The 15,555-nt window shown below is 33.1% G+C and overlaps 1 protein-coding gene across 1 annotated transcript; it reads right to left on the bottom strand.

Annotated features, from left to right (window-relative positions):
* Positions 1-227: 227 nt before the first annotated feature.
* On the bottom strand, positions 228-14,528 carry LOC132746054 (uncharacterized). Its single transcript, XM_060735113.1, has 11 exons — positions 14,223-14,528; positions 12,356-12,416; positions 11,599-11,659; positions 10,712-10,789; positions 10,125-10,214; positions 9,776-9,880; positions 6,861-6,938; positions 6,395-6,472; positions 5,116-5,152; positions 2,253-4,756; positions 228-243 (listed from the first exon to the last, which is right to left on the bottom strand). The coding sequence occupies exons 1-10, from the start codon at positions 14,350-14,352 to the stop codon at positions 2,304-2,306; spliced, it is 3,171 nt and encodes a 1,056-aa protein (XP_060591096.1). The 5' UTR covers positions 14,353-14,528; the 3' UTR covers positions 228-243; positions 2,253-2,303.
* Positions 14,529-15,555: the final 1,027 nt, after the last annotated feature.

Genomic DNA, 15,555 nt, shown 5'->3' on the forward strand with positions numbered 1-15,555 from the left:
ATATTTTGTAACACGACAGTATTTCACCTGACGTCATAACAAAAAATCAGGATATTTATTATTTAGACTTTTTACTTTTTGGTTATCAATTAGATCCGCCAACATAATCTAATGATTGATGTATCAAAGTTTCATGGAAATGGTAATCACCATGTCTATATTATTCATATTGAATTTTATTTTGGTGCCTGAAGTTTTATAACGATAAATAACTTAAAAGAGCTTACATATGCTGCTTGTTACCTGAAAAAGAAGCGTCAATTGTAAAAGTATTTATCCCAAGAGTAGCAAAATGTAAACAAAGTAGTATTAAGTCTACAAAATCACTATAGCTGATCTAATTGCCGAAAAGCAGCAGAAGAAAAATATGGTGAGTTTATTGGACAATTAGTAACATTTTGGAAACTTTAAAAGTACGCCAAAAAAAACCTTTTCAAAAATAGAAAACAAATGTATTCTGGGGTAAAATGGGGGCATTTAAAGCATACTACTGCATGCTTAATACCGGTCATATTTTGGTCGACTGATTTCGGACCGTAATTCATTAAGTCTGTATAATGGTGATGGAATGAGATAATTATCCGGGTATCTGTATATAAATTATAACATTCCCTCACTATTTAAGTTAAGGTTAGCAGTATTAACTTATGAAGTATTAAATTGTTTAAGACTATTGTTTGTTTGTATTGTTTGTTTATGTATCTTAACAAATTAATTCATTTATTTCCAATTCCTTTTCCGTTTTATTTTATTTTCTTTCTTTTTTATAATAAAGAGTATGTAGGCGTTTGAATTGTTTTTGAATTCAATGATTAAAATAAATCTAGCATTTTGTATTTTTTTTCATGACCTGAATACAATTTGCACCTTTGGTAATTTTTGCAGATCGTGATATTGCATATGAAAGAGTGTACAGAATAAACGATTGAACTAATTATTTGTATCTAAATAACATTTGATATATTATTTTCATTGCAAGTTCTCACTTTGTTGCTCAGTAATTAATATAGATATTAAGTGTTTTAAATTGTCATCGGAAAGTATATATGATTGCAAATCATAGCTTCTATAGAAACTTTAGCTACATGTACGTTTATTTGGACAATAGAGAAAAAAATTCACACATATAACTTTATATTTCGCAAAGTTTATCAACCTCCAACGTTCCGAGGGGTTCAACCCCACTTATCAAGGAGTTTGCTGTTTATTTCATGAATCACATATTTATCCTCTATTTTCCCTGCACTTTGTAATGTAAAATCAATACAAATATCAGTTTACCAGTTTCAGTTTATTGGCAAATCGGCATATACAATATACCTTTGGCCATTTACAATATACAAAAGGATGGCCAAGATAATACAATTTGCATTTAACATAAATACAATACATGTTATACAATACAGTTATAATACAAGAACCTAAGAAGCAGCAATAATTGCAAGTTTTTCATTTCTAAAATGCATAGCTAAAATATAAAATTTGGTTCAATATTCCTAATATTCCTATTATTACCTTGAAGCAATATCTGTAATTTATTAATGCATGGAAAAGGATAATTAAGCATTTCATTTTTCGACGAAGTTTTTCCTATAAGTGGACAGCGATAACAAAAAATGATATTCAGATTCAACATTAAATGAACAAAGTTTACAAGTTCGTAGGTTTCGATCAATACCTGCAAATCTACCACTTTCAATTTCAAGAAGATGGGAACAAAGTCTAAAACGAGACAATTCTTTTCTTTGATGCTCATTTGTAACAATATATAGATACTTTTCATAATATCAACAATATACAGCAGACTCCGTGATAAAGAGTGGGTCCCCCCCCCCCGAAAACCTTTGGCAGTTAATAAAATTTGTGAAATAGCTAGTAATTTGTTATTAATTAATTGTTTCCAGGGTGGTTTCTGAAATAGTTATTGTTTTTTTTATTGAGAGAATAAGAAACACACAATAGTATTTATGCTATTATTTTGACATTTGACTATTATCCGGCGAAATATTATCGCAGTCCTGTGAAAATGAAAATTACTCTTTATAATCAATTTGCATATTAATTTCTCATTAATTGTTAGTTGTATTAAATAACTAGACACTAATATTAGGTTACTGCAACCTGATTTTGTAGACCTTGCATTAAGTATTTCTGTTAACAAATCAATGCGGATAGTAGGCTTCGCATTCGATTTTTTTGTTCACAGGTCAGATAATATCACTATTACTGTTCTTTATTAAGTGTGGACTAACCTCGACGTGTTAGAGTAAACAGCTATAACAATCTTTACATCTAAATGATTCTCACTCCAAGCTATCCAAAATGTTTCTTATTTCGCCCCAGTCTACATTTAGATGTGGACATTTCTGCATTGATTCAACTAAAACATCGAACGTAGCTATTTCAGCGTTCAGACTCCATTTTGTAAGCATAGCAAATATTTTCATTGACGTTCTATGTGGATTTTCTTCAATAATCTGTTCGATTTGAACCTGGGTCACACCAAGTTCATGTCCTAATGTTTGCCAGTTGTGGCCTATTTGGTTTGAGATTTGACTAAGCAGTTTTTCTGTTACTTCCTTTTTCGGAATCTGAAGCTTCATTCTATGGTCAATATACCACTGACTAAATCCATCCGCTGTAATACTAGCATGTGATTCAAAATCTGGACAAGGAATTTGTTTAGCTGTCCCAACGTGCTTCCGTTCTATTGTGTTTTTACTCCCGTTCACTCCGTGAATTTCATGATTACAACGAAATTTTATGGCATACAGTTTAGCACAAGTTTCATTTGAACATTTAAGCTTGTGAAATTCATGCTCAATCACAGCTTCAACAAATCTGCGTAGCCTATCACAACGATCACCGTCAATTGCAACTTTTGGACAAAGATTTGCTACTGACAATTCGATTGTTTCTGACCTCATTTCTGCAAATCCAATATGGTTATTTTCAAGCCTTGCTGCACATAGATTTTTGTACATGACAGGCTTATCTCGAAAATAAATAATCGGCCACTTGCCAACAATGGCGGCGACAAGTCGATGGTAGATTGTAGGAATTATGGTAGAGTTTTCAAATTCCATTACAAAACGTAGTGCTGACTGAATCCGTCCATACAAAAGCTGCTCAAACTCATCACTGGGATATAGATCTCTCAGTAAACTCGGGACAACAAACCACCCAAGACCCGATGATTTTTTTGTATCTTCTTCATATTTGGTAGCCTCAGAGATGATATGGTGCTTCGCAAGAAAGGCCAATAATATTTCCTTGTTTTCCATATACATCAATTCTGTATCTTTGCTCCAAAGTTTATCGACAAGTTCTTTTTCTAGTCTTCCCTCGTCATGTAGTTTGTTGAATGATGGACGAATGTCGGGATCTTTCTTGCAAAATTGCTCACTAGTTATAAGGCATTTAAAGGCATCAATCAAATATTTGGGATCTAGTACAACGTAATAAGATATCGGATCCTCGTCAAAATAGATGAAAGTTCCTTTGCTGTGGTGGTACTGGAGAAATATTTTTACTTGATCATTTGAACCAAGCGGATACTCATTCAAAGCATCAATTGTCATGACAGATTGGAACGTTATTATTTTCTTATGTACTTTTTCTTTCAATGATTTTTCTAGCAGTATCCATTTTGCTGGAATTTCAACAGTTTTGGCCTTTTCTCTCCCTATTTCAATGATGGCTTCACGCAACGCTGTAACACCTTCATCATCTGTGACAGTATTATCTACTGCAAAATCTTTTCTATAAATGTGTTTTAAGAGTTTTGTGCCATCAAAAAGTTTTCGAATGTTTTCAAAGAATGTTTCTATCTTCTGATCGACATTTCCTTTCAGTTTATCCTTATGTGTACCAACGAGTATTATGGTAGGCTCCACTCCGTCTTCTGATCCGACGAAAGAGTGGATAGAATTAATCCAGAACCGTACAAAATATGCCATACTTCTTTCATGTGATTCCGTAGGGAAATCTTGGTCCACAGCTATTTCGTTTAAATGAGATGTTAAGTCTAACACCAAGAGATAGATAGCTTTTCTACTATGGAAGATCATATGCGTTGCATAAAAAATGAACTGTCCACCAAAGTCCCAAAATTCTACCGAAATATCCATAGTGTCGTCTGCCTCCTCTGAATGTTCTTTAGTTAGTTCTTGAGCAAATCGAATTTTATCTTCGTAAGATAGAAAGGAGCGTCTTCCTAAAGAGTCATCATTTGACCCTTCAGAACAAATTTCATGGGACATTTTGTAACTTTTATCAATAGCATCGGGTATTTCCAATGACTTTATCAGGGAACTTTTCAGCGGTGTTTCTGAACTACTCTGTATCTTATGTTCGCCATTTCTATCAAATGTCATTTCGTTATCTTGCCGATCTTCTTCTATTTCATTGTCATTATTCTCCTCCGTCGATTCAAATAACGACGCTTTATCCTTTAAGTACCGAGCAACAGACGCCAGTCTCTTTACAAGCTTTGAGCAATCCTTGTCATCGTATTTGCTGTATGAAAGTTTACCTTCACGTGTTCGTTGACAAGTTAAATGTTCAACTTCAATTGCATTCGTACTTTTGACGTTCTTTATGTCCTTGTTGAGAATCCTCCTCATCAGAGTGGTCTTTCCTTGGCCATAATTTCCAACAATGTTAACACGGATAGACCTGTCAAGCTCTTTACCTTCTGTCAACGCCAATCTATACAGTTGTAGTGTAAATGGATCTTTCATCAGTTCTTCTGGAACTAAAATTGTTTATATACATTAAAGAATGTGTAACAATGCGAACAAATTGTTGTTTTTTTTAAGAAATTGTCTACAGACAGCGTAATATACGCTAATATACATGTTTTGTTTTGTTTTATTGCGCACTAACACAGTTTAGGTCATATGGCGCCGAACAGGGTTGATTTTGTAAAAACAACAATAGAGCTCAAAATCACCTCACCGGCTAGAGGTAAGAGATGCATAGACTTCATTAATTCGGACCCATTTAGTCGTTTAGAGTTATCCAGTCAAATCTATTCAAATATACAGCGATCAAAATTGTGAGATACATGTATAATCAACATGTTTAAAGATTATTAACTCTTTTGTAAGTTACCTGTATCTGAGACTGTGGAGCTGCTCATTGTTAATTGCTGAAAAGGTAAATAATCTTTTCTTAATCCATTATTTAAACATTATTTAGTCATTTGTATTGAATGGCAATAAAAATACATTAAAAATGTTGTGATCACTCATATATGAATATATCTGCGGGTGATTTATTAAATCAAAATTTACTATTTACCAATCAAAATGGTACAAAAGATGTATAACACGTAGGTTTGTAGCTTTTATCACACATCCGTGCAGATTTTGTGACTCCGTAAAAAATTTATAGAAGAAAGTAACTATTTGCTAACTGATGTGGTTGTCTTAATAATCATACGCACGCCAATTACATGCTGTATTGGTATAACGGCTTATTTTATCTCCAAAAAAATATGTTTCTTTGAAAATAATATGAAAATCTGGAAGTAGGGTGATCCCTTGGGTCAATTAATAAAAACAAAATTACACGAAAACAGACTCGGTTTGATTGATTCTGTACATGAGGGATAATGAATAAGTGTAGCATCTCTCACTCCCACCCCTCTGGCACCGGCTTGAGCGGAACATTTAAAAGTGCTAAGACCCGTTTATAAGTTTCATGGAAATCCGTAACCGTAGAGAAAAACAAAACCACAGATCACTTTGCTTTACATGTCATAAAACTAGACTGGTATGTATATTTACATTGAAAATGTGATCCTGGATATGGAACACTTAATTTTAGAGCAGTTTCTCTTCTTGAGCATTTTTTTACAATGTAATTTTTTCAGAAAACAATTTAGTTTTTATTGGTATTGCCCGTATTCACCACCTTTTCCTGAGCACATGATTATGCACGAGATAACAATCTTTTTCAATGAATTCAATTTTAAAGTTATGGCAGTAAAATATTTTATTTCGGAACATTGTATTATATTTACTTGTCTGTTAACAAGATAATGTACATTTATGTATGCCTGTCTGTCTGTCTGTCTGTCTGTCTGTAAAAATGCGTTTTGTTTACCTACAATATTCGTTTGTATTAACTTTGAAGAAAATATTTACTTGTTCAAAAGCAATTGTGTATATCAATAAAATTATATTTGACATCTAACGAACCAAAAAACTTAAAATGGGCATATTTTATGGATCTAAATGTTCTTACAAGTATATAGCTCTTAATATCGATAAGTTAATGCGAATTATATGCAAGTCGTATTATACAATTAGAATAGTTTCTTACGCATTATTTGGTAAAGTAAATGAATATGCATACAGGCATAAAGTGAAAAGATTAGGTCACTTACTAGACTTAGCCATCCCAACCAAGTATTCGTTGCTTGTGCATTTTGTTCAGTCGATTTTTCTTTTTCTTCCTTTTCACTCTGCAAAAATATTCCAAAATATCAAAAATGTATACGTTTATGTATCATTGAATCCTTCGCCAATCACCACTATTTCGGAATCAATGAGTTTGGCTTTTTAGTTATCTGACAAAAAGTCAGTGCTTCTTTGTCGGTAGTCTGTAGTGCCTCATAGATTGTCTCAAAGGACAAGTGCAAATTCAATAAAAAATAAACTCGTTAGCTAAACAGACTTATTGATAGATCATAAAAACTAACGAATTTAGGTTATTCATACTGTAACGCGTAATTTTGCACATTGTACATTTTAATATTCTCCAAAAAATAGTAATAATGGTTGTAAAACATATAAACCAGAATAAGATTCGATTACTGTTGCAACCTAAGCTGACCAAAACGTGTTACCAACCAAAAGCCATCCAAACCAAGTTTGAAGTTTTTCATTCTGTTTCTCTGTTGAATTGTCGTCTGCCAAAGTCCATGAATCCTAAAAAAATGGAAGTGTTTATATTTTTATAAATGTTATTCCTATACTGCTTTGTTCATGTGCAATCACTTTATTGTAAAATGAAAACATGTTTATAGCTTTCAATATACTGAAATGATTACATAGCAAATTTGGTGTAATAGGGATTTGTGGACATTTATATTTGAAGTATTTTATGTTTAACTTGTTGTTTTTTGTTGTTGTTTATTCAAATGTTAAGTGTACGAGGTATCTGCATAGCAATAAATGTTGTTAACCAATAAGTTTACATGAATCAAATCTTTCCATTTTATACGTACTAATGAAATAATGAATACCGATTTATTGTTTGAAATATATTCTGTTTTAAGTAAGACAATATACAGATCAAAACAAAGGAAAACAAAAATGTATATATCTAATAAAATGTTTGTTACCACGAAAATGCTATTTACCAAGTCTAAAACCTAATTATCACATAAACCGCGGCGCGGGAGTGTAATAAAGCCATTTAATAAAAACGATATTACACTAGTGTAATAACAATTTGACTTGACGTCATTTGCGCTATATAGAAACATAGCGTTAAAGCGCGCTAGTGTTAGCGTTACACTATGGGCGCGTCAAAGAAAAAATACTCATTTTAACAGTTCACTGTTCTTATTTTATATATGTGATAAATAGAATATTATATTCGTGTATATTCAATACTAAATTTATTGAACTCGTTGAATAAAACAATATTATGCTCGCCAGAGGCTCGCATAATATGATTTTATTCAACTCGTTCAATAAATTTAGTATTAAACTACACTCATTCAATATCCTCTATATATAGTAGTTTGTATTGAGGTAATAATTCTGGAAAAATATACTCCTTGACTGAAATGGAACAGTCTCTGCATACTTTGAGATTGTGGTGTTAAGAATACTTATCACATAAACCGCGGCGCAGGAGTGTAATAAAGCCATTTAATAAAAACGATATTACACTAGACGATATTACACTAGTGTAATAACCCTTTGACGTGACGTCATTTGCGCTATAAACATAGCGTAAAAGCGCGCCAATGTTAGCGTTACACTGTAGGCGCGTCGAATGAAAATTTACTCTTTTTAACAGTTTAACGTTCTTATTAGTCCCCTACCGGTTTACCGGAGGGGACTTTAGGTTTACCCTCCGTCCGTCTGTCCGTCTGTCCGTCCGTCCGTCCGTCAGTCCGTCCGTCCGTCTGTCTGTCCGTCCGTCAGTCCGTCCGTCCACAAAACTGGATCCCGCGATAACGCAAAAAGTACTGAAAATATTTTAATGAAACTTGATATATGGATAGATGGCAGTATGGAGATTATGCACGTCTTTTTCTTTTCTTCCTATGTTGAAAATTCTGGTTGCTATGGCAACAAATAGACTGAAAATATGGCAAATTTTACACATAACCTGGATCCCGCAATAGATGGCAGTATGGAGATTATGCACGTCTTTGTCTTTTCTTCCTATGTTCAAAATTCTGGTTGCTATGGCAACAAATAGACTGAAATTATGGCAAATTTTGCACATAACCTGGATCCAGTGATAACACAAAAAGTACTGAAAATATGTTTATGAAACTTGACATATGGGTAGATGGCAGTATGGAAATTATGCACATCCTTTTTTATCTTCCTATGTTGAAAATTCTGGTTGCTATGGCAACAAATAGACTGAATTTCAAGATTTCTGATTCTAGTTTTTAAGTTTTTTCGCTATAAGTTCTTTATTTCTTAAGGTATTTTCTTCAAACTTTAAATATAAGTTGCTTGTCATCAACCACATCATATGTGACAAGGTTTACAACTCTAGCACAAAATTTATCAGAATTACCTCCCTTGAACTTAAAATTTTCATGAAAAAAAACATTGTTTTTTTTAATAACTTATTTTTCTGAATGTATCTACTTCAAACTTCATATAAATGTTTCTTATTGTCACTCAACATTTGTGAGTGTTCAATACTCTAGCAAGACTATTTCCAGAATTATGCCCCTTTTGAACTTAGACTTTTTTTTTGATAAATTGGTAATTTTTACTCCAACTTCTTCAATCATGATAGGATTTTAAAAATGTTATATTTTGATAACAGGGATGTTTAAAAAATAACTTTAGAGTGTCCTTCAGTCCATCTGTCTGTACATAAAAACTGTTTCCTGTGTTCACTTTTAAAGAACTTTTTCAACAAATTTACTTAAAATAGGAACCTAAGTGAATGGCCAATGGCCCTTCAGAATGTTGCTTGGGCTCTTACCGGTAGGGGACTTATGGATTGCTTGCAATACTATGATAATTGCTTGTTTTATATATGTGATAAATAGAATATTATATTCGTGTAGATTCAATACTAAATTTATTGAACTCGTTGAATAAAATAATATTATGCTCGCCAGAGGCTCGCATAATATGAGCCATGACATGACAAAACCAACATAGTGGGTTTGCGACCAGCATGGATCCAGACCAGCCTGCGCATCCGCGCAGTCTGATCAGGATACATGCTGTTCGCTATCAGTTTCTCTACTTGTTATAGGGTTTGTAAGCGAACAGCATGGATCCTGATCAGACTGCGCGGATGCGCAGGCTGGTCTGGATCCATGCTGGTCGCAAACGCATTACGTTTGTTTTGTCGTGACACGGCTCATATGATTTTATTCAACTCGTTCAATAAATTTAGTATTAAACCTACACTCATTCAATATCCTCTATATAATGAATTGTGAAACCCCTTATTTGTCAAATACTTTAGAGACATATCTACGATACTTAATTCATAGTCTTTGTAAAAACGGACAGATAAGGTAAAGCAACAATAAGCATTAGAAACTTACCTTCTTTAATGTTATATTCCTTACTATCATATCAAACGCTTCATTTATACCAGTTGATGCCTTTGCGCTCACCTCAATAAAGTCAGCCCCATTCTCGGCTGCAAACTGAAAATATTATATTGCAATTATTTGAATTTATTTTATGAAAGTTGGGTACATACTCTTAAGCTAGACTATTGAACTTTGACGTGTATGAAAAGGCATGAATCTGTAGATGTAAATAAAGGATACTGAAACATTTATATATTCTCTGTTATAAAAACAGATAATTCAAAATCTAAGACAATGAGAATTTTTCATATTTCTTTTAAACAATGAACAATAACTCATTTCAAGTAATCATAAAAACCTGTTCTGCTTTTTCTTTTCTAACTTCTCTATTTTCTGCATCCAACTTGTTTCCAACAATTAAAAAACTTGGATCCTTATCTTGTGCTATCTAAGAAATAAATAAAAAAGATTCTTATATTTTATGACAAAGTATTGTATTGTACATGTATGTTGAAGTAGTACACTACCATATGCTTGCGCCATACATTCATTACGCTGTGACATAATTGTGCATATTTCAACCTTACCTTTACTTAATTTGTTGATTTTTTTTGCACATTTATATAACATAAAGCTGTTTTGATAAATAGAATGTGATACGCGATAAAATCTTTAATCTTATTTCTTACATGATATAGATGTGGACAAGATAGAAAACCTATGATGACATCTGACAGTTTATAAAGATATTGCTAAGTGTACTGGAGTTGAAAGTATTGCTCTTGTTTGGGCATCAAAAGTTAAAAATGAATGCAATAACGATTGTCACTCAAACCCTAAAATCTTTGTTCATGATTTTCGTTTCCTTTTTTCAATCATCCTGAGGCTAAAAAGTTAAAATTCTTTCTAGTATGGAAAGTAAGAAAATAATTTGGAAAGATATACTTCTTTTAAATGTTTGATCCTCTTATCCATTCCTATGAAAGTTTTCTCATTTGTAATGTCATAAACAAGAATAAACCCCTGAAACAGTAGAAAATAAATAAAAATATCAATTTTCCAGAAGAACTTTTGTCATTGTCCGAACATAAAACTTTATAATACGTTTTGAGGCATTTATCTTTGAAGTGAAATGAGCCGCGTCACGACAAAACCAACATAGTGCGTTTGCGACTAGCATGGATCCAGATCAGCCTGCGCATCCGCGCAGTCTGATCAGGATCCATGCTGTTCGCTATCAGTTTCTCTTCTTGTAATAGAGTTGGTAAGCGAACAGCATGGATCCTATCAGACTGCGCGGATGCGCAGACTGGTCTTGGTCCATGCTGGTCGCAAACGCACTATGTTGGTTTTGTCGTGACACGGCTCAAATAATGATTTGAAGTAAAGTATAGTGTAAAGTTATAGCATGGTCTTCTTAACGTTAAGGTCTAACGGGCCAAGAGAGTGGTGTCTGTGGCTGAATGGTTAATGTTGTTGACTTAGTACGACATTCATCTTATCGCTTTGGGCTCGAAACCCGACAGGACCTTTTGATTCCTTCTTGTGAGAAAGCTTGAAATAATGCACGGACGGGTACCTGAGGTCTTTCTCCACAAATAAAACTAGAAAGTCGCGAAATGACGTTACAAGACTTTACGACGTAACATCCAATTAAAAAATTAATCTATTGTTTTACTTATCCAGGAAAACTGGACAACCGTAATACGAAATTAATGTCTTGTACATAAGGGGCTGGCTTATATACTGTTTCTGTGAATAAAAGCAACAGAATCTGTTAAGGTTGCATTGCTGTAACAGAAGAATTAACATATGAAAATGTAATTCCTTACCGCAGCTGGTTTGCAATGGAAGTCGATAAAGTCTCGATGACATTCATTGTCGCACGTGTCCCTTTAAAGGAATGAGTTCAAAATTATTTTAAGAGACACGTTATTGACAGTTTTGAGATTTTTTGCGACCCTCATACAATGAAAATACTACTTAAAAGTTTTGATACTTTTCAGGCTCAGGACTGTATGTACTTTACCTTAGAATAATTTCTTAAAGTTATGTTCTGGCGAAGATGACAACAAAGCGTTTGATGCGAAGCTAAAGCTAGATATATATGCATAAAATGAATACAACCCATGGTTATATGAATTCAACATTGAGATATTTTGAATTATAACATAGGCGCTTTTTTCTTTTTTGTAGAAAGATAATTCAAAACAAGGATTAAAGTCATGTCTAACTTGCCCATGGTCTTATTATCTAGAAAAAATTTCACGAAACAAATTATCATATTTTACATGGTATTTCTCATTGTCCAACTTGTAAAAGTAATTATATATTCCGATATCCAGTAAAATATATCATGTTAAACTTATAACTTTGGACATTTTACCCAAACCAACAGCTATTATATATTTACGTGTACACACTTTCAACGCTAATTATATTGATTTGAACTTGAATTGAAAAAAAAATCAGTTTAAATTGTTCGTGTACGGCACTTAGTGCCTGTGCCGCTTTAATGGAATGAACTGAAAGTGTTGCACTGAGAAAAACAATACGTAGTTCTTATTGATAAGGCGTCCAACAACTTACCAAATATATAGTTGTATCTTTTGTCCCGCTTCTTCTGTGTGTTTCATAGAAAAATTGACCGCTGTAAAGAAACAAAAAGACAGATGCTTTATTCCGACGAAGTATAAATGGTCGTAACCATATCTAACTGGCTATATTTGAAATGGATTAAAAAAATTCTCTTAGAGAAGTGGAAGTAAACAACATAGGATTTTTCATTCGCTTCAGACTGACATAATTTTATTAATAAAAATGTAATTTTACACACTCTTATATGATAACATTATCGTACTATCATAGAATGATTATCACAATTAAACTGAAATTGTTTGGTCATATCAATCTAGCAGTTTTTTTCCTGAACTTTTGTACATTGTGTATATGCTACTCATAACATTAAGTTATCTTGAACTTCACAATAAATGCCTACAAAATCAGTCAAATCATGCAAAACAAGTTTTGTTTTTATCATAACGATCTACTCGTTACTTATCTAACTCCTTCATTTATTTAAGCTCAGATCTTCAAATTTATCTGACCATTCATGGGACGACTAGCCAGTACTGGTGTCATATGATGAAATATATTCGTAACCATGGAAGGGCTCGAGCCAACGATCCACTGATTGAGAGAAATACTATTTAAACACAACATCACTATACTTCCCTCTTTTAAGGGATGGGCCTTTTGAATATTATAAATGGTATAATTTATTACATCAGAATTATGTAAAATGTGAAGTTTTAACCTATTTTTACATTAACCGTTTTAATGCCGTATTCAAAGTAAGAGTTGACCTTACTACATCTTATTACCACACTTCGTTTTAAACGCTACGTTACACGTAAATAATTGATACGATACGATAGCAAGTATTTCTACTTTTGTCATTAAATATAACCAATTTCAAAGTTCGTTTTAGTAGGCGAACGTTAGGAATGTAAAGTTGCGATCTTTGCGGCTTCTGCATCATGGTGAAAATCACCATAGAAGATAAACATTACTACCCATTTATTAAAATCACATACATTTTTTATCTATCTTTAGGAAATTGTGTAAATAAAAATAATAACTTTTTAATCCTTTATTGTTTATCATCAATTATCGTCAAGCCTCGCTGATCTGGATACATAGCGTGTACGAGAAGATTTAAAGGGACTCCACTGAGGTTTAAAAGCCTAAAAACATAACATTTGAATTTCTTACTTACTAGTAAATGAGCTGGGGCACTTTAAACAGAAAGATATGCAAAGATAGTTAAGAAATATACTTTGAAATAAATTAGAAATCGTATTTTTATGCTTTTCTTAACCCGATTTGAGTGAAAAGCGTTAAACGCTTTCCTTTTCCGGTCATTTTTTTTACAATTTGAATAACTATTCTGAAAAAAAGAAGGGCGCGAATGATCTGAAATTTTGCACAAAGATTAGTGGTCTAAACCTGCATCAAATGGTACAATTATCTGGAAAAAATATTTTCAGTCCCCTCATGTCAAAAAACCTCAGTGGAGTCCCTTTAAATTCAAAAGAAAGAATGTGCTTTTTCTTATAAATAAAATGATCTCAAATTTCTCAACCAATTTAACTCCAACATTGTATTATCTTGTCGTGTGCGTTAAAAATTCTTTTAAACAGTGTATAAATTTATGTTTAAAGTTATATTAATACTTTTGAAAGTAATACGATACTACTAGCTTGGTTGACCTTTGTAACGCTTCAATAACACTTTGATCTGTATTTTTATATATTAAATATTTACAATATTTTTTAACAATTACATTATTCATGAGCTAATTTTCTGACTTAGTCAATGTTAAGTGCATTTAGTATGCTTTAATCTAAATTTATTAAAATGTAAAACAACAACACTAAATAGGAAGGTTATTTACCGGTAGTTTCAATATGCTCTTCAGAAAATCTATCCCTGCAAAATCTTTGTAAAATACACGTCTTACCAACTCCACTATGCCCAATTATGACTAGTTTAAAAATGCGATTCTTTGTCTCTGACAACTCCATTTTGTTTTTTTCTTCATGAACCTTTTTGCACGCCCAAAATACTAAGTGTACATCTGTTTATACATAAATAAACTGGTACAATTTAGCTTTATCACACTAAATGAACATTTTCATTCCTTATAACATCATAAAGTCACTGTATTTACCCTTGTGCATAGTGCTCTTATAGTTACGCTCAAGTTAGTGTGCTAAATATAGATCATTGCTAAAATATAAAACACAAACTAATCTACCCCACCTTGAATACACAATATCGATTAGCGTTCTTACCATAAAATTGTTGGCCGGCCCTGACCTACATTATTATGTTAGTCCAGATTGACAATGCATCTATAATTTCAATACATATTGGATAATGAGGGGAAAAATAAAAAAATGATTTATTGATCATTATCAACAATTTTAAGTATATAAAAGAGATAAAAATAAAGACGTTTCAAACGTTTTTTATTCAGACTTCATTTTTTCAAGTATTGGACTTGCTGCTCAAAATTAACCTGCAATACCTGCACGAGTTGCGAGCTTTGATTACTAAAAACATTATTGAAATTATCGAGGGTTCTTTCGAAATCATAATTTTCTTCTTATCAGAGGCGTCTAACTTCTCTTCCGCTAGCCTGTTCTTAGTTCTTTGCAGAGAGAAGTCGCCATCGTTTGTATGTTCTATTGTAAACGGTCATTGTCAGCGCCTCTCTCATGGGGTAGACATGACTCTTTGATATTTGAGCGCTACTCTCCCGACGTAGTCATGGCTTTTTGTTTATCGGGCGCCACTCTCACGAGGTAGTCATAACTCTTTGTTAATCGAGCGCTTCTCTCCAGTAGTAGTCATGACTCTTTGTTAATCAAGCGCCTCTCTCCCGGGATAGTCATGACTCTTTGTTAATCGAGCACAACTCTCCCGAGGTATCATGACTCTTTGTAAATCGAGCCTCACTCTCCCAAAGTAGTCATAGCACTTTATTAATCGAGCGCTACTCTCCTGAGGTAGTCGTCATCTTTGTTAATCGGGTGCCACTCTCCCGGAATAATCATGACTTTTTGTAAATCGAGCACAACTCTCCCGAGGTAGTCATGACTCTTTGTTAACCGAGCGCAACTCTCCCTAGTCGTCATGACTATTTGGTAATCGGGTGCTACTCTCCCGAGGTAGTTACGACTCTTTGTATATAGAGCGCAACTCTCCCGAGTAGCCATGGCTCT

Source organism: Ruditapes philippinarum, unplaced genomic scaffold (genome assembly GCF_026571515.1).
Source record: "Ruditapes philippinarum isolate M1 unplaced genomic scaffold, ASM2657151v2 ctg892_1_1_1_1, whole genome shotgun sequence".
Classification (NCBI taxonomy): Eukaryota; Metazoa; Mollusca; class Bivalvia; order Venerida; family Veneridae; genus Ruditapes; species Ruditapes philippinarum.